This window comes from Anticarsia gemmatalis, chromosome 20 (assembly GCF_050436995.1).
Source record: "Anticarsia gemmatalis isolate Benzon Research Colony breed Stoneville strain chromosome 20, ilAntGemm2 primary, whole genome shotgun sequence".
Classification (NCBI taxonomy): Eukaryota; Metazoa; Arthropoda; class Insecta; order Lepidoptera; family Erebidae; genus Anticarsia; species Anticarsia gemmatalis.
The window spans coordinates 7,839,932-7,867,337 of record NC_134764.1 but is presented as its reverse complement, the minus strand read 5'-3'; the positions used below and the strand labels follow the sequence as shown (position 1 = coordinate 7,867,337).

At 35.5% G+C, this 27,406-nt stretch overlaps 1 protein-coding gene across 2 annotated transcripts in view; it reads right to left on the bottom strand.

Moving 5' to 3' along the window:
- Positions 1 to 27,406, bottom strand: part of Mhcl (Myosin heavy chain-like) — a 285,346-nt gene that overhangs the window by 128,759 nt on the left and 129,181 nt on the right. For both annotated transcript variants that reach the window (XM_076127805.1, XM_076127806.1), the window contains 17 exons: positions 24,268 to 24,450; positions 23,687 to 23,866; positions 21,986 to 22,110; positions 19,555 to 19,692; positions 19,007 to 19,150; positions 18,409 to 18,635; positions 17,768 to 17,915; positions 17,300 to 17,410; positions 16,806 to 16,935; positions 15,955 to 16,051; positions 15,440 to 15,563; positions 14,983 to 15,130; positions 14,549 to 14,649; positions 14,339 to 14,463; positions 13,290 to 13,465; positions 12,946 to 13,031; positions 12,502 to 12,637 (listed from right to left, as the gene is read on the bottom strand). In XM_076127805.1, coding sequence (XP_075983920.1) covers positions 12,502 to 12,637; positions 12,946 to 13,031; positions 13,290 to 13,465; positions 14,339 to 14,463; positions 14,549 to 14,649; positions 14,983 to 15,130; positions 15,440 to 15,563; positions 15,955 to 16,051; positions 16,806 to 16,935; positions 17,300 to 17,410; positions 17,768 to 17,915; positions 18,409 to 18,635; positions 19,007 to 19,150; positions 19,555 to 19,692; positions 21,986 to 22,110; positions 23,687 to 23,866; positions 24,268 to 24,450 — 2,379 coding nt within the window. The remainder of the gene's footprint in view (positions 1 to 12,501; positions 12,638 to 12,945; positions 13,032 to 13,289; positions 13,466 to 14,338; positions 14,464 to 14,548; positions 14,650 to 14,982; positions 15,131 to 15,439; positions 15,564 to 15,954; positions 16,052 to 16,805; positions 16,936 to 17,299; positions 17,411 to 17,767; positions 17,916 to 18,408; positions 18,636 to 19,006; positions 19,151 to 19,554; positions 19,693 to 21,985; positions 22,111 to 23,686; positions 23,867 to 24,267; positions 24,451 to 27,406) is intronic.

Sequence of the window (27,406 nt, the reverse complement as noted above, 5' to 3'; positions counted from 1 at the left end):
AACCTGCGCCGAAACGTTAGGCATTTTAAGGTAAAATGCGTGTTCGCGTAGGTAACTGGTTGAATTTATTTATTATCTCAACAAAAACATGAACGGTTTTCTGTTGATTAAGAGTAATCCAATGACAAGCGTTTACATCGTTTTAAATATTCGCGCAAGTTTCGGGGCCTGGATATGATAGCTCTAGGTTTTGAATTTGCTTACCGAGTGATTTGATTTTTTTCAAGAAATATCGACAAAAACTCGCAATAATTGTGACCGCAAATGAGTGACAGATCTTTCTACCAATCTATTAATCTTACTGTAGCTCGATTCTCTACTTCTATCGAATAGCTACAACCGGCTAGCTATCGAGAAATTTTGTATGAAAATCTGATCAGTGCCTCTAGCGGCCGTCGTAGTAACTATTTATACAGTACATTTTAAAAGTCAAACACTCGATACTCTATGGTTCTTATTGTGGAGAATCGTACTACTGAAATACTGAAACTTAGTATTGAGAATAGATCTGAGTTTTACTCATTTTTTTCCTTATTTAATGCAGTTAAATATAGGAAAAATATATTTTAATTTGGCAATGGTTTTTGAATTGATCACTTTGACTCGTTACTACCACAGTTTTTAATGATTATTTTTATTGTTCTGCAATTTCATAAAGTATAGTTTTATATATTACCACTGAATTTAAAACCTATAAACTTTACGTATTTCTCACTCATTCAAGCATAGAAAATGATTTACACTCTAAATTTCCTTATCAGAAACCAAAAACAATATTTAAACGAAACTCTCCCCATCTAAACATAGCTTTCAAAACCAATATTTGTATATTCCCATTAAAATTACATATGCAATCAAATGTTAAAATTGAAAGTAAACAAATCAATTTATTCGTAGCCTCATAACCACTAAAAATACGATTTCCATGATATACCGGTTACTATTTTATCTGATACCTATGATTTAGAAGGTCTCGCATGTTTGTTGAAATCGATTGAGCCGTGCCGACGGTTAAACTAACAAACATGTACCATATTAACCTTTACGTTTTACCATGGCATTATTGTGTTAGTATAATAAACAAGTTGGATTATTGTTTAAATCGATTGAATTTTAAATATTTTCCCGTGGTAATGGATGCAACAGATGGCAACTTAAAAACTAAATGGACTATTTGTTCCTTTATAAAAAAAAGTCCTGTTCCCATTTACATAGACCACTACGTGGCGGATCTGCTCTTATTGAGAAACCATACGTCGAACCTTCAAACACAGGAAAGAATAAGGGAAATGAACAGCTGCAGCCATGGCTAGTGACCCATAGGGATAGGCAGAGACCAAATAACACGACTTGGTACGATCCTTACAAACTTGTCTTGCCCCATTTATAACCATATATCCATACACCTTATCATACAGGTTCTAATGTTAATACAAAATTGATTGATCTGTGTTAACCACATCCGTATCGTTAATATCTAACATAATATAGTATCATAAGCATACCTTATAAATGACTGCTAATGTACAAATGATTCGGTACACGGCACAAAAAATCTAAATCTAATAAAGTTCGTATCTAGATCTTAATTTGGCACAAGACAAATGGTTCTTTGTAACGTTTTATATTAATATAACCATCCATTACTTGTTTCATTGTTCCCAATTACTTCTTGATTGTCTTACTGAAAGTTTGATGTTCGAAGAAAGTGTGAGTAAATGTAGACAAACAAAACTGTAAGAGGAAAGATGATAAGATTATTTGTGTTAATATTTTGCATGATTCACCCTGTAAAAAATTTTGGAACTTATCATATTAAGAAAATAGATTAAATATGACGAAGAATTTAAGCAAACTAGTCAGATTGATCAAAGTGCATAAGTACATCTGGATAGTATGGTGCATTCAGTAGATTTGAAATGATTACAGACTGAAGCATTTTTTTGACACTCATTTAATACCAACGAAAATACGAAACTGTGACGTTACCACACCGTATTTCGATACTTAAATGAGTTTTTGACATACTTTGCTATATTATTGATACGTCGACGACACGTCAATTGTTTTGGACTTTAGGGACTTTGAATACGACTTACCCTTCTCTATACCTATATATGTAGGAATAAGTTCTTTTAAACTAACCTGCACTATTGACCTATAAACTTTCGAGATGTTTTTTATGGATTGTAGCCTAATATTTTCTTCGCGATCTCACCGATTGATTTATACTAATCGATATTCGCGGCCAACCTACTATTAAGGGCCTCTAATTTACATATTACATATTTATAGACATTCGATATCAACGCGATCCATCCGGATTAATACAGCTTTTTAATTCAATCGTAAATGATTAATTCGTACACACGATGAATGTGAGAAAATACCATAAAAACTCGATATTTATCATGTTTACCTTCAAAAGGGAGTGACTACCGAGAATGAGATATAGTTCATGAATATTTATTGAAAACATTATGATGAATATCTTTTCAATAGTGCGTATAAATAAATTTAAATATTCTATTAGTTCTATGTAGGAACGGATTAGTTTACTTTTTTACAAACTTTCTTAACTGTAACGTTGATTGATAGCCAAAAAGGTTATTATATTAACCCTTTAGATTTTAAGGTTCGATAAAATGCGAATTTAATAGTATTAGTGGTATGTAGAGGTAGAATGACCACTTGAATTTTAAGAAAAGAAAACATTCTGAACTTGTAAACAAGCATACTTTTGTTACCACATGTAATTTTACCTCTTGGCAGATTTCTCTCACACTTGTCAAGTGTATGCATGGAACTTAAATAAATTAATATTAGCCCATTACTATCCTACTGCTAGGAAGACCTTTCCTCCTCCTAAAATGAGTGAGAGGCCTTGAGTACACGCTAGCCAGGTGGAACTTTTTATAAATATATTTTAGGCATGCGAAGTTACATCACGATGTTATCCTTTATTGAACTAACTAATATTATATTTTTATAGACACACATTTTAGAATTGTTATTATATTTTTTAGGCAAAATATGATTACATTCTAGAAGAAAATAATTTATAATATAAAATACGTAATTGTTTGTTTTCGCTTACATAACTGAGAGAAACGAGCTCATCTTTGTGTACGTTAGTTTACATTTCACCGTAAAATTATAAAGCAATTTAGTACTAAAATTCGTTTCTAAAATATTTCGATGTAAAAGTGTCTTAGAGCCGTCAGACCGTAGTTGTTATGTAATTTATAATTGAAATTGTTCGCTTCGGTTTTAAACGTAGTTAGCGCAGAATCTCGTAAAAAGACGTTGAAGTTTTGTTATGATGGGCATTGAACAGATTATATAATTTGATAGCTTATGTTTGAGTACAATAGACAAAAATAAGGAAATAATTAGATAGTTGATTGAAGCGGTTTATTAATTCTTAGGTATATTAAAAATTCAGTCGTTATTGATTAGTTTACTTAACACTGTTTTTTTCACCACCGTGAAAATATTCTATGATGATTGACAGATTCCTATTTTAACAGTCTAATTTATCAAAAAGAAATCTGGACGAACCGCAATGTGAATATGAATTAAGTCGAAAAAGCTTTATATTTTTGACAGGTTAGTATCAATATGTCAATAACATCAAAATACTTGGTGGACTCATGGCCTGACTCCTCCCTCATTATGGGAGAAGACCCTTGCCCGGCAGTGGGATATGAACGGGTTTAATTTAATTATTTTTTTATAAAATCAAAAAATGTTACCAGACGAATATTAAAGACTGTATTTATATCAGTACATATAATTATATACAGTGGGAACTCAAACTTAATATTCAATTACAAATCAATTAGTTTAATTATATCTGTTTCTTGTTTGAGCAAATTGGTCATTAGCAATACAAATAGCATTATGTTTGACTTGCGAACCTAGTACCGTACAAAACAGGTCCTTAGGCTAGTATTTTAATCTGTTTATAATAACTTCGTATATTGGTGGTCCTAGTCGTACATGATTGATGACTACATAGACCACATTTCCTGTTTTCCTTTGACTAGTGTAAATGACTTTCTCGGAATATTATGTACTGAAGCTTTTTAGCGTAGAAATTTTATAACTATAAGCCAATAGAACAGAGTTATTATTTAGCTTCCTCTTGATGAGATATAAATACGGCAAAACACCGAAACCTACCCGATGTGGTCCAGCAAATATCTTTATAAATGCATCATCATTTTAAGCATATGAGCTACCCTCGTTTACGCCTATCTTACGCTACTTGTGATATCGACCCATCTTGCTCTTCAAAAGCTTTGTGCATTATGTTTAATTTACATACGTACAAAAAATCACACCGTTTTCCAATTGGCACCCTTGCTATGATGCCAACAAACTTTGTCTGCTTCATTCACATTCATGAAATGAAATATTCATCATCAAAAGAAATGCAAAGGTACACGCTTCCAGTTTCAATTCAAACCAGTTTCAAACCGCCGCGCTAGTGTTTTACATAACAAAGTCGCTATAAATAACTTCGAGAAGGTTTTACTGCGGTAAACAAGTAATTATAATATTCATTTTTACATAACGTTACTATAAATAACGGCGAGAAAACATCAATGGCGACCAAAACACTGATAATGTGAGATTTATGGAAAACTATGGTGATTTCTTTCGTTAATATATCTATTACACGTATTTTTATGGGCTTTCACTGTTTTTACTTTTTGTTAAGAGACCACCGTACCCTATTAAAATAAGTATAAACTTTGATTTCTCCATTGTTTGGTGATGTAATCGGGAGTATGAAACTACTCGAACATGACATGACAATACTCGAACATAATTATGAACTTGAAAGCTTGTTAACTTTCTGCAATGGAGCAGCTATCGATACTGATCAGCGGTCTTAAAGTATGCCCCAAGAACTCACGCTATTTAATATTACTAGTGTAGTAAATAGCTCAATATTGAGTCTGATTACGAATCTCAGTTTCGTACTTAAAATTATCTATAACTTCTTATTTCGGGATGCTGGTGACAGATTGAAATCTAACAAAATTTTACTTCGACAGATAGTCCTCTGCCCACATCAAGTACAGCAAAAATGATGGGGACATGATAATCAATGACCACGGACACACCCATAAAGATAACAAATGAGCCATGCGTCTGAACACTAAACCACACAACCATTTAATCGACATTACCCTTGGGAAGTCATGCGATGACCCATTCTAAGCGGACCACGCTTTTTGCATACCATTATTTGCAATTTGAAAACGATGCAGAAAGACCATTAAAATTTGAATTTTGTTGTCAAAAGGTTAAAGTTCAAATTTGAGTGAAAAAGTATGTAGTCGGACAACTATAGTTCTGTAATGTCACAATTGAATTTGAGCTTTATGTCAATGAGTTAAGGTTTAAAATTAGTTGGTGTTGAAGGTATTGTGTAAGAGCTAATTCATGCTCTCGTGAACTTGAATGGCCGGGCCGTAGTAAAAGTAATCAGTAGGTAATTTCGGCACTTTCCTACACGTCAACGAATATATTTATATCATGAGACAATTGTAGTGAAACTTTAGATTAGACCAATCAAGATTACGGATTGTGATGAAACGAAAAGTGACATTTTGAATACGCAATTTCATATCTTTATAAGTAGAGTTTTTTTTTCAAAACGATAAGGTACAGACGCATATAAAGCTATTATCATGCAAGACTTTTATCCAAGCTTTAAGCTACGTGTAATTTTTCTACCCAGGAACTGAACCCATGACCTTATAAGCTTAAAAATATTATTTAAAAAAGATAATTCGCGCCCTACGCATAAATACTTGTTTCATGTTGTAATCGGACCAGAAGACCAACTTAACCATTGTGGCCAATGTAAGTCACGGAGATTGACAATTTGACAAAGTAAATTTTTTAATATAAATCTTTATAGTAAGTTCCTTAGTGTTATGCGAATTACTACGCAACAATACTTTCAAACCATAGATTAGAACGTGTTACTTCCTCAACAGTTGCTCTATGACCCCCTTTACCATTAAGACATCAATCATTTCACCATTAGACTGGTTTAGGTGCAAATCTGTCTTTTATCTGTCACTTGTCATAAAGAAAACCAACACGTTTTGATACTTGGGACTGTCAAAAGAAATCCCTTCACTATTTCAAAAAAAACTTTTTGACACCGCATAAATTAGAAAATGGTTGTCTCTGTGGCGCAGTCGGTGGTGTTGCCGACAGCTGATCTTGAGGTCTCGGGTTTGATTCCCGGGTCGGGCCAACTGTCGGAACAATTGGCTTACCCTCTTTTACATGGAAGTAACATTGTTCATAGCGTAACGTGTCTGTATTTCATACACCTCTGCTTAAGCCTTCGGTAAAACAGGCGTGATATTAAGTTATGTGTTTGTATGTATGTAATTAGAAATTGTACCTTCATATTATTCTGGTTTCCATCAAATAAAATGTTTCAGTCCAAATGCGTTTAAAAGGAAATGTGCAATAAATGAAGTGACATCCGTTGCATGTTTGTAATTTTGCAAATCAGTAATTGTTAAACTACAATTCAGAACCGGCTATACTTAGTGAAATTGCATGTAGCGAATAAATTAGGGTCTATTAAACTTACATTAAAACGGTACACTCTAAGTATTTTCGCTATAAGGTTCATAGTAATTGGAAATTTGAATTATGTACCATAAAAAAAAATCAAATCAAATCATTTAGGTCAAATATTGACACTTAAGATAGTCGTTACAATTACTCAATCTATCAATCTCGGAAAGGGGGTAGACCCTTATGAGAAGGACTAGCGAGAAACTCACAATGTTATTAAACTAAAGTATCAAAGCACTAATTCCATGATACACGTCTTCTTCAAAAATCCTTAGCTACATTAGCGATCTTAAACCACCTTTTATTTCAAACCATGAACTTACTAACGCCCACAGGCCAGTGAAATCGTAACCGAATGACATAACAGATAAAAAATAAACAAAAAAAAAAGTCCAACTGGGCCGAGTACCACTTGTAAAGAAAAAGAAGGCCGAGGCGTCGACACAGAGAGCCAATTTCGAACATGTTCGGAAGTGTGACGACTGACGTAACAATGTTACGTAACTACCGGTCTTCGGAGTTTAAAAAATATTAAGTGTTCGAAGTTATGCCAAGCGTTGTGTAATACTGGCTGAATCGATTTGTTGTCTGTGCCCGTTATAGTTCAAAACTTAAATGTCAATTAGATGTCAAAATTTATCTTCTTGTCGTATATAAAGTTGTTCAAGCCGCCTGAAGGCCTTTGAAGTGGCTTAACGACTGTTGTCTTATTTGACAACAACCGGAACCGACTTTTAACGTGTCCCTCGAAACACGGATAAGGTCAGTTCAAATACCACTATGCGGTCACCCATCTATGGAATGACCGCGCCGAGGGTTGCTTAACCCACAGATCCTTTACCGACCAGTGAGCTAGGTATTGGCGCCTCATGTCAAAATTAGGTTCGTGTAGCCGGGAGATGTTTTAATTTCTCTCGTACAAAAAATTAGAAAGATTAATTTATAATTTCTTTTTTTATTAGCGTATGGTGTTACGACCGCAGGCTCACACGGTCAAAATGTTTATTACACTAACATTTCGCTAATTACACAACGTCCGGCGAAATGGGAACCGATCTAATTACGATAACTTTAAACATGTCCGTAGTTATGGAAACAATTTTCATTTGCACACGGAACCTCATATTGTATTGCATAAGTCTTGTCGGGTACGGAAATGCAAACGATCATTTTCATAAATATTTTTGCGTTAACGTCGGAAAGCATCATTTTCCTTTTTTAGTTATGTTTATGTAAAACGTTTAATGACGTAATGCTTAACATAATACAGTGCATAGGATAAATATAACACATTATCTCATATCATAAGATTTCTTTACACCCCAACTTTCCTATTATTTTAACCAATTAGGCATTAGGTCATAGCTGGGCATGGGTTCCTCCTGATTAAAGCTAAGGAAGCTAAGCCACAATGGAAGTCAAGTCTTCAAACTCGCGTTCTTTTGAGACCTGTCTTTTGTTTTGTGGTCAGAGAAAACTCACGATAAAAGGTATATTCCCACGAAAATGGGTTAAACCTAAAGAACCAAGTCACTCCAGGGTGACAACTGGGAATTTTCTTCCTACTTTTATTCCCAGTTGTCACCCGGGGGACAGTGTTAGAGGGGACAACTGGGAATATACCCAAATAAAATCCCCCCAAGAACCTAATTTCCTTATCCAGATGCCTCAAAACATGACAGGTCAATAATAAACAACAAAATATGACCTACAAAGTATCGTAATATCGATGTCAAGCGTTCACTTCCCGGCTCGCAATAGGTTATAAATCCGAGATGAGTTACATAACGGCTTTCACTGCAAGCGCAGCGCAGGGCCGCCGAGATAATGGCGCAATATATACTTGCGCTAAGTTGGTCACATTATCACGAGTCAGTGGGTTATGTTTTGTTCGTTGATAAATAAACTGATGACATAATTATAATATTTTTTTTTTTTATGTTAGGCAATAACTTATGTTACGGCTTTGTAAATATTTAGCAAACAACGTGTGTCAATTTTGATGTCCACAAGTCGTTTGCAACGAATTATGCCTGACCAAGAGTCCCAAATGATATTTAAAATAGATAATGCTGCAATCAAATCGAGTAAGTAATTATGATATTGCGCGTAAAAATTGTGTGAGATTGAATAACTCTTATTAATATTTGATACGACAACCCTAAAAAACTACAGTGTTAAAAGTAACACGATCGTTACAATTTGATACTTGACAAGTCACTGTTAGCTTTATAGTTTTAAAGAATTAGAACTGTTTATAGTTTCACTACCGTTTCTGTTACGAATGATTACCATAAAAAATAATTGCATGCTATAAATAGAAACAAAATACATTTTCTCTCGCACTCAAATTTTACGCGCGCATTTGTAGGCGCAACGGAAACCACAGATTATATAAGTGTACATAATAATTCATAAAAAACATTACCATTTTTTGACGATTCACAATTCAAACGAAGAAAAAAGAAGTTTATATTCACACAATTTATAAAAAAATATACTAATATTTTTTTTTCTTGAACACATTGAGTTCCACCGACGATCTTTTTAATAAAATGGTCATTATGTGTGAATTGGGAGCCTCAGAATTTCTTTGCAATGGAGTTTTCTAAATTCTTCGTTGCTTAGTTATTTCTAATTTAAGTTAAATTCGTGGGATTTAATTACGTTTGCTATCCAAACAGTAATTATAATTATTGCGATGAAATTTTCTGTTACTAGTATAATTTATTGCCGAAGTTATTAAAGAATAGAGGAATATATCTACAGAAAATATTTTCCGTGAGCTTCTTACGATTAAAGTGTCATTTTTAAGGTCTAACTATAAATAACCTACATACATGAATATTGGTTTATTAGCGTCTTATGAACATTTGAATTTAAGGCAATACAGGAATAATACTTTTCCTTAAGCTGATTTATGCCCGGTTTCTGGGGCATATTTAACGGCTGTTTATCTATTCAATAGCTCATATATACATGACAGTTTAAATAAATAAACTACCGCTAAATGTAACTCAGAAATCGGCCACTAATCCCAGATTTAACTTGACTCGTTAGTTACCTATTTCACGTATGATTTAAATGAAAATATCAGCCTTGGGACGAGATTTACATCAGAAGAATGTGACAAATTGTCGTTTAATTACGATCATTATCCTTACATCATGTCTCATGGAACGAAAGTGGTTAGACCATTGTCAATTAACAACAAATGTTGATAAACTCCAACTTCAAGCTACCGTTACATGCGATGCAACATTGTAACTAATACCTTACTGTTTACGTAACTCTGTCCTTTTCTCTCACCTGTCGTTAGAAAGAGACGCAACAACAACAAGTCTTCCGGCATTTCCTTTCATCAAGTTGGTGGTGTAATGCCATACGGGTTTTCTTTTACGACGTGTAAATAAAGTTTACTGCTGGTATAATAATGCGCGCTCTTCCGTGATTCTTTAAACTCGTAGTAAAGTGTTATTGGCTTTTATTGAGTATATTACACTGATGTGACAAGTGAAGCTGGTTTTTGGTTTATGTTGAGCTTACGTTAGGCGAAATGAAGTACAAAAAGTTGCTTCAAGCGGCTACTATTAATACTAACTTCAAAACTTTACTGACTTGTTGACTACTTTAATAGAAGTTTCAACATGATAATTTGGCAATTTAGTGGCTTTCTTTTAAGTGGATTTTAATTTTTCTTGCCTTTATCCTACGCTACATAGGGGGGACACCACATTATTTCTCTCAAAAAGATGCTGTTAAGTCGATTTGGCTGATATTTTTTTAAAACCAGCCTGACGTCAACCCTGCTCAGAATGTACCCTCATAAGGAATTCAACTAATGAAATTTTAGTCATTTAATGTAAAATCATTTAAAAAGATGTCCCATCATTACATTTGTATACATCAGCGCTGAATAGTTTTACAACATTGACTCATTAACCCATCTTTTACCTCATCATCTCATTACTATGCCATGGAGTATGACACACCAACACGACATAGTACAGTGAGTGACACTTACAAAATGGAAAGTGAACTATGCCTTTATTACCTACGTCACGGATTTGGCAAGCGTTTGTAAAAGTACATGACTTTAAATGACTTACCTAACTTTCGTTTTTCTTTGATGTAATCTAAAAAAGTGCTGTTTGTTTTCATTGCTTTTGATAGAGGCCTGTACGTTTATTGTGAAAACAATAAACCCAAATTTAACTATCCGATATTTTAATAATTAGTATGTAGTTTAGCTTGCTTTAATGCTTGGTACTGTTGAAAAACGAATGTCTTAAGATTTTTTACAATAACACATTTTTGTGGACAATTCTATAGCCTCAAGAATGTTTACGTTTAGGCTACTAACATTATCTTTCAATTACGCTCAAAAATAGTATACAGATCTAAGTCTGATCTGAAATTAGGAGCCCCTTCCTTATTTGTCAAATAAGTTAAGCTGAAGTTAGTAGGCAAATCCGAACTGTAAAACAAAAAAAATCTACATTTTCCTTAACCAAACGTAAGCTAAATATATTTTACCACACAAGATAGGCCTTAAAGTAAGTAATATATCTTCTTCTTCGTCAATAAAGAGATTTGCATAAACAGCGGGCACGCCATAATTAATTATTATTGCTCTATAATTGAGGTGGCAGTCGTAAACCAGGTGGACAGCACTTCCTCTTTGACGACTGTTCGCTAAAACGTTCAAAGAAACTGTGGGTTTTCTATGGGAAAATGTGGACCGATTTCTAATGTACCGTGTTTAGGTGTAGGTTTGTATTTTTGAGTTTAACAGTTATTTGTACTTAAAAGAGTAATATAAATTTTATTTTGAACAGATAACACAAGTATCAAGAACTTTAATTCGCATCATAAATATGTCACATTGACAGCTGTCTTATCATCCTCATAATTTTTGAATGTATTAAAGCTTTGGTTTACCTTAGTAGTAAATTAATAAAACTTGTTAATTTGCTTGTACTCGTATATCTAGTAAATTGTAGTATAATATGCATTATAAATATTTTTGGTTACCCACAAACTTCACATTAGTAGTACTTAAATGGCCGGTAGTTGACATTATGTTTGGTCACATTACGGTAAATTAATAAATACTAGCTAATTAATTCATTAAAAAGTAATGGACAATAAATAACGGTTCATGGTAAAATGTCTAATTACTTTAGTTCTAGATTTTTCGAGTTGTTGTATTAAGTTGTGGTTAATTAAACATCCATCAGGCGATAGTTGTCATTGCTATTTACTAACAACGATAATTATTTTAATTTTTTGCTGTTTTGGTTAAAATTATAATTTGTAGTGTTTTGTGTGGGTACTAAGATTTAGAATTTTGAGTCCAGGCAATAAAATAATATTACTAAATACGCCGTGTTGGAAATAATAGTCATAACCAATAAGAGCATTCATAGGAACTACCAAGGATTCAAATATTGACGATATCCAATCTTTTCGAGCACTTTTATGTTTATAGAAAATCGCGTATAAAGGATCGCTTAAGTTTTAAGCTTACTTATTTATCTAAAACAACAACAACCTTAGCGCCGCGAGTGGTGGGTTCCAATCCCACCCGGGACAAATCTTTGTGTGATGAGCACGAGTATTTGTTCTGAGCCTGGATTTCAATTTATCTATATAAGTATGTATTTAGAAGTATATACATAAGTATGTTTATCAGTTATTTGGTTACCATAGTACAAGCTCTGCTTAGTTTGGAATCAAATGACCGTGTGTGAGTTGTCCAATGATATATTTATTTATTTAAAACAGTACTATTAATATTAGAAACATAAGTGTTTCTATAGAAAACCCCAGAAAATATCCTGAAAACAAATACATGCCTCTATATGCTGCAGTAACACTTACCTGAGTGAGACCAAGCCTGTAGCTGGTGACGTCGAGGTCGAGCGTGAGCAGCATGTCGTCGACGATCTGTCGGTCCGACAGCGACTGCGTCGTCGTCTCCGAGTCTTCGCTTTCAGACGTCGCCAGGAGACGGTATCTGATGGAAATTGGTTTATTTATCAATGATGTTTTGAATACTACGAAACATAAGTAGGTGTTTTTATAATACGTCCTGCATATACTATTCAAGGAGTTTTTTTTTCGCTTTGTGTTTTTGCGAATTTATTGCAGTTTGACAGGCACAAAACGAGTAGAAAATATAGACATGACTAGTGATGCGTTTATTGAAATCGTCAAAACTTTTGCAATAATCTTTATAATTTTAATTATTAACTGTTTAGATATGTAAATTATTATGTATCTCAACCGATCTTGAATAATATAAAACTTAGATGCTATTCTTACCTTCGTGCGAACTCAGAAAGGGGCATATGTTCAGGAAATCCTTGTTTGTACAATCTTGCTGCGTCTAGCAGTTGGAAGCCACGGAACTGTGAGAAAATACAATATTCGTTATAATAAATGGGGTTTGTTGATTTCCTCTGTGGTCGGAGCGGTACTCCTGATCAAACTCCTAATCACGAGGTTTCGGATTCGATTCCCGAGTCACTACTTGGATAAAATTGATATAGTGCCCAGAACTTGTATACGGCAACATCTATTAATTGGGTAAATCAACAAATAAAGATGGTTTGGAAAACTAATACACTTAACATAACATATTATGTAAGGAGATTATTTCCTAGTACCTGTGACCTAAGTAGCGGCACATTGACATCGTCGGCGGTGTCCCCGGGCTGGTTGGTGAGCAGGCAGCACACGAAGTGCACGCCGGCCGCGCCGCAGCGCCGCAGCGTGTCCACGACGCCGTCCGCCACGAACTTGGCCTGCAGCGCCGTCGAGCGACGCTTCATGCCCGCTGTGCCTAAGATAACATAAATACACTGTTTAAAAATATGTAAAAAAAAGGTATAATGAACATGGGTCTTAAGTGTGATGAAATTTTATAGGTTACGATCGTATCGGCCAACTAAGGGCGCGTTCCCACTATGTCGTGACGACAGATAATCGTGTAGTTTTAAGTGTCGTGGCTTATGTGTTAAAATGGAGGTGTTCACATATAGAACGACACGACTTACTGTCGTCTACATTTTTTTGCGGTGGCGACAGATTATCGTGACAATGGGGACGGTTAGCACGACAGTCGTAAAACGGTAAAAAAACTTTAGATTTGTAGCTTGCTAATGATGTGCAAACGAAACAGCGACTGCCGTGAAACGATAAAATGTCATCGTCACTACACGATAACAATTTTTGACGACAAACAGTCGTTATAATCGGAACAGCTAGAGACGACATTTGAACTACACGACTATCTGTCGTCATGACATAGTGAGAACGCGCCCTAAGGCTTGTTTTATTCGGTTCGACATTAATCGGCCTAAACCGAATATGTATAGAAGAACCCGATTGGCACAAGCTGAACAAGTAAGTCGAGTCGGTTTTTGTTGTTTGATAAATATTGCCAAACCGAATGTGGCGAGCTGAATTTGTGCCCAAGTGGAATTATATGTATAATCGCTCTTAGGTAACACGACATTAAGTTTACAATAGAGTTCTAAACTTTGAGTTGAGAGGTGGAGTCGATGTTAAGTTGATATATATAACCTTTACACTTTTACGTCTCAATATTGCTTGAATTAGACAAAGACTTGCTATATATTTTTCAGAATTGGCTGTGTAGCCATCTTAGGACGCATCAACGTCAGATAGTTAGGTAATGTTAGTGTGAACATACCAGAAGTAAGCGTGCGTCTGATAGACGAAGCTCGTCGTAGTGTGGACGCGTCTCCAACGGCCGCAGACCAGGCGCTGATGCCGCATGCTCCACGGGACCAGGACGACAGGCGACCTATCTCTTCACTACAATACAAATAATACTTAATGGAAAAATCTGCTAAACTGAAGAATATCATGTTTACGTACATATTAGATACATGGTACTTACTTTTGACTCTCCTGTAGTAAGGTCAAAGATTTTTTGGTAACTGGATTTTCGCGACTGGCCTTCACCCAGCCTGTGACGTCATATAGGACAGGGTTGGTACCCTGGAACAATTAAGAAAATTATAAGTATCTAATTTATTCCCTTCGGATTAGCATGACAACGAGTTATATAAAGTGTATTTGCAAATTGCTGCCGTAAGGATACGTTCTCTATACTTCTCATCTGGCGTCTGTAGAATATTTCTGAACTACTATTAAGAGTGCGAAATTCCACCGCGTCATATTCAGAAATCAAATCTATTCGTAATTTTTGCAAGCCTCTTTCTCTAAAGTGATTCTCTACCTTAATGATTGCAAAATTCTTGCACTATTGAGTGCTAACAATCCAAATCTCGCCATGAGTGCTAAGTACTGTTGGAATGGGATCAAACATACCTGTAAGTGTTGCAGTACAAACTGCCTGGCGTGGGGTGCTTTCTTGATGAGTGCGTGCGTGTGGTGCGGCGCGCCGTAGTGAGACATCACACGCTCCAGGAACGTGTCGTCTGACGAGCCAGGATACATCGACTCTTCGTCTAAGAGCCTAAATAGACAATAACAATTTATAAACTATAATAATGTTCACACCAGAAATATCCGTTTTGCTTTTTCTTTATAGAAAGAGAACTGGACTTTCAAGCTATTCTTATTTGAAGATTAAATAGACTTTAGCATGCAGCTCAACGATGAAAAATAGCTTGTTTATCATTTACCATAATGTAGTGCATACAATCTTCTCATGTGCGTTGCAACGCGAGGAAGTACGTACAAGTTACGGGTGTATACGCACTTAGAACAGGCATCAAATGACCATTATAAACGATACTAGTTTTTATTAAGGGATCGTATTTACCATAATAGTCCACGACGATCACACTCTCGTAGATCCGCTTGAGAACTTCTGACAATCGTGTTCTGTGGTGCTTTGTCCAGTAGTTCTACCATAGGACCGGGGTTCACTGTTTCCGATAACCAGTCTGCAATAAAATAAAAGAATATATAAGATCATTATACAACATTGATACCATATTATTGTGCAATATGTCACTATACGTGGTCTTACATATATAGTTTCAAACTTGACACAAATTAATTCACATGTGTGTTTTACGTGCCCTCCGAAGCATGGAGACGCCCAGCTCAAATACCACTATGCGGTAACCCATCTATGGAATGACCGCACCAACGGTTGCTTAACCCAAAGATCGTTTTTCGATCGGTGAGCGCAACTGGCTATGGGCGCCTCAACATGTGTCTTAATTTGTGTGTTAAGCCTTGTACAGGTGTTAAAATCAACATAAAACACATCAATCGAGCTACTTGTACCAGAAAGTAGGTGAAGAACTAAATAATGAAAGTTATATTGACCTTCTTCAGCGCCGTCGTCGAGCTGTATTCCTTCTTGCGCATATCGTTCCCGCGGCGCCACCAGCGCGGCCTCGTGGAACATCGCTTGTAGACGCTCCTGTCAATAAAACAACCCAATATAATAAGTAATCGCCTTTTAAGACATATTTCATCACAAGAAAGGAGTACTTAAGATACTCATTGTGTTATTTTATGACTTAGTTATGCGTTTAATTGTGCTCAACTTATACCAATCTATACTAATATTATAAAGCTGAAGAGTTTGTTTGTTTGTTTGTTTGAACGCGCTAATCTCGGGAACTACGGGTCCGATTTGAAAAATTCTTTCAGTGTTATATAGCCCATTTATTGAGGAAGGCTATAGGCTATATATCATCACGCTATGACCAATAGGAGCAGAGTACCAGTGAAAAATGTTACAAAAACGGGGAAAATTATGATACTCTTATGTGACGCAAGCGAAGTTGCGCGGATCAGCTAGTGAACGAATAAAACAACTGTTTTTTAAGCACATAGAACACAGTGAACAAAATGCTAAGGGTTTCACTCCATCTGGATAAATATCCGTTAAGCGCTTATCGTGTTTTTGGGATGGATAGTTTAAATCTTTGTATGATGAGCACGAGTATTTGTTCTGAGCCTGGATGTCAATCTATCTATATAAGTATGTATTTAGCAGTACATAAGTATGTTTATCAGTTATTTGGTTACCATAGTACAAGCTCTGCTTAGTTTGGAATCAAATGACCGTGTGTGAAGTTGTCCAATAAATATAATGTCCGATATTTATATATACGATATATTTAAATAGGTTACTTAACACTAATAATAACTACAAATGCCCACGTTACCTGAAGATAGTTAGACAGTAGTTTAGAGAGCGGAGCGCCGCTCTGTTGTCCCGCACACATGGGGTTGTCAGCTCCAGGCGTATCCAGCAATAAGATTGACGCCGAAGTCCTGGCTGAAGTCGATAAACTCCTGCAAATGATAAATAGGAATTCAACTGGTAGAAAATTACAATTCATTTAATTTAATCTAATAAATAAAATTCTCGCGTCACAGTTGTCGTTGCCATACTCCTCTGAAGTTTGTTTTTCATACCCCTAAGTGACACTATTTTTTTATAAATGGCAAAACAACGTTTGCCGGGTCAGCTAGTTTTTTATATAATAGTTACGAAGTTCTTTAAGCATTGTCATGCTAGGTTTATTGTTTTATTATCAAGTATATTTGTGTAATTTTAATTTGTCTGGATTCCAATTCCAATAGACAGTCATTAATATAATTATTGTGTATTTTTTCTAGTTTCTTAACTATACTAATAAAGAAAGTTCTCATTTACCTGTTAACGAGTGCAGCGACGATGTTAAACGTTTCGTTGTAGAGTCCGGTGATGAAGGCGTCCACGGCCTCGGCGCCGGACATCTCTCGTTCGTTTGATGGTGATGGCGTTCTGAAACATAAACAATGACAGTTATAATTTGTTTCACAGTAAAGTAATAAGCAAGAAAAATCAATACAGCAAAGTTTAAAAGATGGCAATCCTAAAATTACTCTAACGCAATCGTAGATTAGTAGGTTTTTTACTTTTATAGACTGTATCATTACGCTACGTTACATTGCCGAGTTGTTCGTAGAAAATCACATCAAACGCTCGCTGTAAACTCGTAACTTGTAAACAATTTTTCCCTAATAGAAGTTTTAGCCACCAAAAAAACGTTTTTTTTCTTTTGAATACGACTTTTAAATTCTCTTGCATAAACATTACGCAGAAAACGTGTTTATAAATTAAGTAAATAAGTGCGCTTACCTCAGATTAGAGTTAGGCTGTGGTGACGTAGGTACAGTCGCAAACACAGCTCGTGCCAGCTCTTCCGCGCCTACGCCAAGCAGCCGTGCGGCACGTTGACCACATCCAGTACTAGCGAACTGGTACTTTATACCTGATCCTGTGTTCGCTGCAATGAGAACAAATAATTATGGTTAGAATTTTTTGAAACTTTTAGTTGTTTAGGTTCGAATATGAAATTTTTGATAAAATTTTACCGATAGTCAACTAGTGAATTCTGTTTAACTTTCAAGCATTATGAAGTCAATTACGTTGTTATGATAATACTGAGTTATGACTCAGAAGTAGAATTGCAAAATTTTAAAAGGTTGGAGATATTAGAAGATACTTTTTGTCGAAAAAAGGAACGAAATACGACATTATCACAAAAAAATACAAACCCAATTCGGAAAAGGCCTAAGAGCCGCTGGCAGATTATCTTAAAGACAAGAGTTCACCAGGGGACTTACCAAAAGGGGATTCTATACTCGGGCCATTTCAAACGTACGAATTAAGTCCCTCACTCGCACTTACACATAGACACATTCATTTCATTCTTTTGATCATGCATGACACACGTTTGTAACGGCCGGATTATTAAATAGAAATTACATTGACATTACCTTTGACAGCGCCAGCCCATCCCAAGTGACAGATAGCAGCCATGATCTTCCATATGGCCATCTGTTCCTGTTCTGTGACGGCCAGCAGTACGAGCGCGTCTTTCAGAGCTGAGAACTCAGCCGCGTCGCTCTTGTCGCCGCGGGAGAGGACCGGGTTGGGCGCGGTGGCAGGGGACTGGTCTAGAAGCAGTTCACGGCGGAGGCGACCGTCACAGCCGTGGTACAGACTGTAAGGAGAAATGCATTATAAGTAAGGGATCTTTTCCAATATTAAAAAAAAATATCCAGGTACTTTTGGTCATCATAGTTACGTATTGAAACTTTTAATGCCAATTAATAGGATATTAAAAAATCGGTCCTTAGTATCGCTAAAAATAGAATGAATACAGCAAAAAACCAAAATGTTTATGAAAACTTTCGCAGAGTTTGCAGACATATTTCTGAACTAAATTACTATAAACCACACCTATGTATTCTGGAGATAAAAAAAAAATACCGCCGAGTTTCTCGGGTAAGATAGCCAATACTCCTTTCTTTTTTTTTTGTCGCATATCTTTATTTATTTACTAAAACTAATACAATAAAACTATATACGTACACATGCAATGCCTTGAGCGGCGTCTGTCCAGGCCGTAGATCAGGCAGTAGCGTCTGAACTGACGCTGCTGCGAGGGCGCCGCCGCCGTCGAAGTCCAGTGACGTCAGCGACACGAACCGAGACGCGTGCGGGTTCGAGCCCGTGCTGAAATATAAGGTTTATGTAGTTATTTATTGATAAAGGAATCCTAATCTGTACATGTGACATTTGAAAAATAGTTCATTGAAGAAAATCATCAATATTTAATAATTTCTTGGGACCTTCCGAAGCAATAATTTGTAAATGAAAAGGCCATCAACTTATGGACAAGATTAGAAGCGATAAAGATTATTATTTGTGATCGAGTAAGTCTTGCTTACTCGGAGAACAGCAAGCACTGCTCGCTTAATAAAACTGTCTGTAAGTACTTTTGAAATTCAGTACTCGGCCAGGGTCGAAGAAGAAAGGCCCGTCTCTTATTCTAAAGAGAGACTTTCAGCCAGTTATTACGGTACCAAGGGTTTTTTTAATTTAAGATAGCAATCAAATATTAAGCTAATTGTCCTCACCGTGATGATCCAAACAGGTGCAGCACATCGAAGGCGGCGTCTAATCTCTCCGGCGTGAGCTTGGAGCCCTGCGCCGGGTACGCACTCGCCAGGTACCACACGCAGTGACGCATCGCTGAAGTTTTACCTGAACCAGACCTGTAAACATAATAAACATTTGTTTTAGTATTTTATTTCTTACATTAACATAAAAAATAATACATCAATGAGACATCGCTTTTCTCATCAATAGATGGCGTAAGTAATCCTGTTGCTATGTAAGGTTAGTGTTTTTCCTTTCAATAATTTCCGTATTCCTTATTATAACGATTTGATTTCATGGACCATGAAGTGATTCCTCGTTTCCTAATTTAGTATGCACGCTGAAAGCTGTCCCGCGAAAAGACACAAAAAAGCAGATATATGTCAGACATCTAAGTTTCCTTTGGGACGCTTCTTATAACAGGATCCAGTTAAACAAGCTGTCTTTTCAGTTGGTCAATCCTTCAGTTGAGATCAAAGACAGCATATCACATGTGTGGGGATATTTCTCAATTTTGAATAAAATAACCAAATTAATTCACATTACTTTTAGTATTAACACAAATATAACAAGGACACACGGAAGGTACAAGATTGCAAATTTTCCAGTTAGCTGTATAAATTAAAAAGAAAACTAAAATTTTATTACTTTAATATCCAAATAATATCAACTAATTACAATAAGAAGCGATATAGCCGACCTTTATCTATGCAAATGTCAAATTTTATAGATTTTTTATTGTCAATAATTATTATCACTACTTGTTTTTGTAATAAAAAACATGTCACGAAAAGTTTTTTATGACTATTATTACGCATATTATTACTCATTACTATTATAAAACTGTTTTCTCGCCGCGTCTGTCTGTCCGAGAGAACTCAAAATCTAGGAACTAATATAAATAATTTTTTTGAAGGTTTTGATGTAAAAATACTTTTTAACCCGGGCGAGGCCAGGAAGGACCTTTAGTTCCCTTTAAATGACAAAAACATTAAGCAATCCAAAGTAAGAGGTTACGAAAATTCCCGTATAATATTCCATAATAATTTAAACAAATTCATTCAATCAAACAATCAATCAAAAATCTACTTTACACAATGGTATTTTAAGGTTCAATTTAATTTGCTTTATATTCCCAGATATTATCTTTTAACTGGCATGGATCGATACGATCTCAATGAGCAGTTATATTTTAATTGGAACATAATAGATGGCGCCACTTGATAATTTGTCAAACGTTGCACATTAATCATATTGTAATTGTTAGGTGCTTGAAGGATAAAAGGTTTATTTGTTTATTGCTTCTGATCTGAATAGAATCTAGATATTTCTACGCTATTATTATAACTGGAAATATGCGTACAAATAACTTGAATGCTCACCTATTTATGTGGACAAATTGAGCTTAATAGATTTAAATGAAATAATCTAAACATTCACGTTCAATACGGACATACTCAAGAAAATCTTCAAGCTGTATTCTTTGTAGATTCTAGTACAAATGTTTTGGAGCAATTATATTTAAGGGATAATTTTAAATCAATAAATATCACAACTAGGTGGCGCTACATGTATTATCTTAAGTGTCTTTCAATGCTTTTTATTTATTCAAAAAACCAAATTAAAAACCGATTATACACAACACTGAGTTTTAAGAAAAAAACAAATCTCGCATTAGTTACTTATTATCTACCTAAGTTTCAAATGTCACTGCTTAATAATAACTTTTGAACGCGCGTCTCTCAGGTCGCCACTAAAACGTAATATTGTCTAAAATCCATACTAATGAGACAACAGGTACACTAATTGAATAACTCTGTCCTTGTAGCGTTATTAAATTATATCGGTAACTGACATTTACAACATACTTGTTTGTGTACAGAAATAGTAAAAACATTGTTTTTTTTATCGTTTTTTGTAAATTTTGTGTGCATTTGAACAATATTGGTATAGTGATATAGAATATTGAATAATAATTTAATTTCGTACAAACGACATGTGTAGAAGACCGAAATGTCCGTCGTTAAACTCTCAGCAAACTACTACTAAAGACAAAAGAGTTGATCGTCAAAAAAAATTCAATTTTCCATGGAAAAATCAAGTAGAATGAGTTAGAATTAAACATTTCAATCAATGGCAAATGTTTTTTCCATGGAATAATGTGCACACTTCAGTATATAGTGTTTCAAAAGATTGAGTATGATCAGCTACTTTTGGAACTGACTGTAAAAATTACTACTTTTAGGTGTTTTAAATACGATTTGATCTTTTGAAACAATACGCGAAGATTGGTTGAATTTTTATGCAAAAATGTTACAAATTTACATTTTGAAACATATTTTAGTTTCCTTTCTTAGACCTAACTTAAGTAAAGAAATTGACTTTTATTCTCTCGCTTAAGATACTGACCGTCCAAGAAAGACGATAGCCCTGTCTCGTCGTGAGGCCAACATACATCGGTGAGTGGACTGAGCGGCCGCGAACACGTGCGGCGGCATGTCGTCCGCGCGGCACCCGCGGAACATCGCTGCCACCTGGAGATTACAAGATTAGTGTTAATATTTCCACCGGTATTATGTTTCAAGGAGCAGAACGGATAAGGTTATGTATTTTGTAATCCGAAGTAAACCCAGATTATCTATAACTAACACCAATGAGAACCTTACATTTTAGCAGTGCCGGGATTTTCTAGACTATCTGGGGGCACGGAAGTGCCCCCGCAAGTCGAGCAAAAAAAAAGCGGCACGGCCGTAACATCCTTTTCTCGAAGCAATTCGGGCCATTTTTGACACCCCTATAATTTCGTAGTGGATAAAACAAGAAGCCTGGATTTTCAGCAACTAATCAGTCATTGTATAAACACGGTATATTTAAAATTTCAGTCAATTTGAACCAGTAGTTTAAGAATGACAACTTGTTAAAATTTTGAATTTTGTCACTCACTGATTCACTGACTCACTGACTCACCGATCATCAAAAGTCTAAGGTACTTCTAGCAGACTTAGAAGCTTAAAATTTAGAATACAAATAGGGTTTAGTGTCCTAATCATGGGAAAAATTCAATATTTTCTAATTTCGGTCAAGTTTTCTAAATACACTAACTGCAACAATAACTTTGTAATCCCATATAAATGTATAAGATTACAAGGTTACATTTGCAGTTAATGAATTAAATTATTATTTCTGTATAAATAAAATAAATAGGTGTAAATATGTATCTACCATATGAGACATAACGGGAGGGGGTATAGGGTGGGTAAGGGTGTTTAGCCCATGAAACTGAACAACATTCCCATAGGAAAATATGTTAAATTATGAAAAAAATACGGCTTTCCATACAAATTGGACTTATGTTTGCTCTATTCGCTCTACAAAAAGAAGTGAGATGCCATCAAAAACATTCTGTAAAAACCTCAAGTCTCGCCGTAAAAAGTTGTGAAATCTATATAATACCAAGTCGATTAATCTATTTAGTCTCTTCTTAAAGGACCTTCTGTCTTAAGTTATTACGTATGTTATTATCATGCCAATTTAAAAAAAAATACCTTTAAAACACATAGATCGACTTGGTCATCGCAAGAAAACACAATTTCGCCATTATTAACATTTCAGGAGCATTAACTTCTCGTCGTGCTGTGTAGTGTGATACATACTAATAATCAAATCATGCGATGGCCAGGTCGGTCTATTTGTTTTAGAGGTATTTTTTTTTAAATTGGCATGATAATAACATACGTAATAACTTAAGACAGAAGGTCCTTTAAGAAGAGACTAAATAGATTAATCGACTTGGTATTATATAGATTTCACAACTTTTTACGGCGAGACTTGAGGTTTTTACAGAATGTTTTTGATGGCATTTTCTTAACTTAACTTCTTTCAACTGTTCTAGTAAAGATCATTGCCGCTTACCGTTCGCCGTGAAACGTTTTTATAGCGATGTAAGATAATTAATCTAATTATCATTAAACATAAACTATTAAATTAAAAGAAATGAGTCAGACCAGACCATTTTTTTCTTGGCCAACCTTTTCGACCACTTCTCTATTTTCTCGACCAATCTCTTCCACCACTATAAAATGAAATAACCACCCTTTTGTCTTTCCTTACCTTGTCAGTATAAATAGGGGCAGTGCGCTTGGGCGGTCCAAGCACCAGGAGCGCATGACCAGCGCGGGCGTGGGGCAGCCCGGCCGCGAACCGAGAGCGCAGCACGTTGAGGGCGCCACACTCGTTCAGACAGCGGAGCGACGCGATGTCCTCGCAACGTTCCAGTTGGGGAGGATTCGCCTGGAGAATAAAAGAGTAAATAAAATATCCAATGTTCATGGAAACCGCAAAACTGGAGACTGATAGTATTTGTGTGCTCGTGTTTTTATATTGGCATAGTCTAAGCTGTCTTTAGCGAAAACTTGGCACTGGTATTTGAAAATTTCAGCGATAAACAGGGAAATAACATAACCATGCCTGTAAACTTTGCTAGTGTGGAAGTACTTTCATAAAGAAACTACATTTTCAAAAAGGTTTTGCAATTTCAAAACCTGACCTAATACATGGGCGGCGGCGATTCCACACACTATACGCAAATTTCGATCCATTAGCTATATTACAGTATCCAATATCACTAGACTGTCATTAAGCAACTTTGTCACCTGCAAATCTAACAAACAACAGAATATCTTGAAACCCACCTTCTCCAAGTCATCTTCATCCACAGTCAGCGTCTCTCCAGTGTGCAGCACTCGCACCTTCGCTCGACCAGTGTCTGCCTCTCCCTCCCTCACTACGGCCGTGAAGCCGCCGCGGTGAGCCAGCCACATTTGACCGGCTTGCAGCCATTCCTTCTCGCATGCTAATTGCTCTTCTGATTTAGCCTGGAAAGAATATTACAGATTAGATTGAGAAAAAAGTACTTTATGTGTCGATTTGTAGGTAAACGAGGGTCTTTGAAATTACGAATATTATTTGGGTTTATAATTGTTGCATCAGTAAACGGATTCGTTATCGTTTTACAGCTATATCATCGAACAAAACCAATTGCCGCGTTTATTTATCTGTCCCGGATCAGAAACAACAGGTTATTATATGATTTCTACAAATTACATGGTATTTTAGGATAAGGATGATTTAAGAGTAAAATTCATCAAACGCTTTTAGTAAAGTGGTCGAAATATGACAATGATTGGTGATTATGTCTATCAACAACCGTTCCATTGCTAAAATAACACCTTTAAGACACAACTTTTCCCGATAACTTCCATAGTTTTCTCAACACACCCTTCAACCATTTCGCAGTAGTACCATTTATCGTAAATCTCAACCACAGCTCACTAAACGTTCGAAGTGAATATTACTGTGGAACTCGATGGTAAAAGCCGTTATTGTACGAACACGTAATAGATTATACGTGACTCGCTGACTTAAGCCCTTAACTTAAAGTCTTAAAGCTGGAACATGCTGAGATCATAGGTGTAAAGGTCAAAACGTACTTGTCTTACTTCTGATGGTATTTAGATGTGAGAAGCTACTTTGTTAGTTACGCTTTCTCGGGTTAAGTGCTGCACAAAAGTTTGACATTTCAGCCATAGGAAAGTTTATATTAATGTGATGCAGATTGTAATTTTGCAGGTATTCACGCAAATAAATGGTTTAGTAAAATATTTTTGTTAACAATTTGTGACCTTATATTTGTCCGTTATGACGTTTTTAATACCCATTTTTTATATTCCACCTGCTATCAATAAAAGACTGTCTATCTGACTTTTAGTCCATTGAAATGTTACAATTTGAGGGCCGAATATTGCATTTCTTAGAGGACGCAATTTTATTTTTGGAACATGTAGGAGGGGTCAATAGAAGCTTAACTTGAAGTTTGTGGGGTAGCCACCCTTGTCCCCCGGCCGCCTTCTTGGAAAAGGGGGTGGAAACACTTTTTTCGCTATATCTTGAAAACTAGGCGTCTTACAATAAAATTGTAAAAGTATAATTTGTAGCAAATTATTTTGCCTACAAATATGCTGAATTATGTTTTGCCCTAAATTAACAATTAAAGAAGTTGCTCTTGCTCCTCTAAGAAATGTAAAACTCATGTAACATTTTTCGAAGGGAACATTTAAATACAGAACAGAAATAGTTTCAAGTTTTTTTCAAATACAATCCGTAAACGTAGATATATCAGCTGCTTTTCGTAAAAACATTTAAACGTGAACCTTACTTACAAATTGTGTTTTTGATCTCTAAATCTTCGTCGTATAATACTTTGATACAATCTAAACAATTAAAAGACTTCCTATTTGCCCACGGAGCAAGGATCCCACACGATAATCACAATCAATCCTACATACGCGGCAAAACATCGAATTATCTCTTAGAACTACGTCACGCATACAAAAACCACTAGGAAGCCAGCCTACAAACACTGAGGTGCGTAGGAGCATATATCCGTAATTATTTGTACTATTGATCATTGATTCGGCTTATTCTTTGATGCAAAAAGCCTTGGAAGGTCGTACGATTTGACCTCTGACAAGGATCTTTGATTACAAGCGTTGGAGGGTACTAAGGACTCTGAATACAATTTCGGTTACTTATTTCTGTTGTACTAGCAGCATGACTGATGTGGAATGGGCAGCAGAATATGAGCATCGAGATTCTAAGCATTTTTCTTGACTACTCTTACGTTGCGACTGATTTAATATGCATCCATTTACAATTTAATTACTTAAAAACGGCTTTACGTAGATGGCCGGGACCGAAACACGGAGGAACACGAGATGTCTAAGATGGTAACCCGTGCACAAAACAACCTCGGCAAGCGTAGCTTAACGGTTGTTGTTAACTAAGCCAGAATATATAAAATAATAATGCTGGCTATCAAAATATTCAATATATCTACTGCATATTACTAATGTAATATTGAAACAACACTATTAAGGTTGTACAAATAGAGAGATAGTAGGTCTAAAACCCCCTAGTGGCGATTGACATTTGATAAACGCTAATGTTGTAACGATTACATCTCAATGTACAAACACGCTCGATACCAGTGATTGTCTAATGGCAATGTAAAACAATTGCATAAAAGTTATTTGAAGATTTACTCTCCCGTAGAAGCAAAAACATAGCAGAATAAAAGACAGCAAAATCTGGATGGATATTGGATTTTTTTGAGTAATGTGTCCAACATTGGACTCTTGTTGTTAATTTGTTTCTTCAAAAAATATTTATAGATACTTGAGTTATATACATAATCAATTAACAAATTGAAATATTGTCACAAACTGCTAGCCAGAGGAGGCCCCCAAAGGCTATAATACTATTTTCTATTTTTTAAGACAGGCTCCGGGTTTTTCATTACGTACTGGAAATTAAAAAAAAATTGACATTTCTCTTTCTACTATAATACTTCTACTCGACTCTTTCTTACGCAATACTGGTATAACAAGTTATATAACAAATTGGACTAAAACAACAGTTTGACTATCGAACTACTGGTAACTAGATGGAATAAAGGTATTCAGCGCCGAACCAACCTATTCGAAGTCTTTCTATACGGAAGGAGTCACAAGCAAAATCTAGGTAGTTTTACATATATTAAACTATAAATACATCTACCGATTTACACAAAAACCGACAAACACAACATAAAATCAATCAAACCTTCGTCCGTTATTAAACTTTGATCGACAAATCATAAATCACAATTATTTCGGTACATCCACACACATCAGTGCTAGCAATTAACTCATCGTAAAATATTGAACAAAAACATTTGAACCGTGACCAGTTTTAAATACTCGTAATTGTGTTATAACTAGCGTTGACCTATGA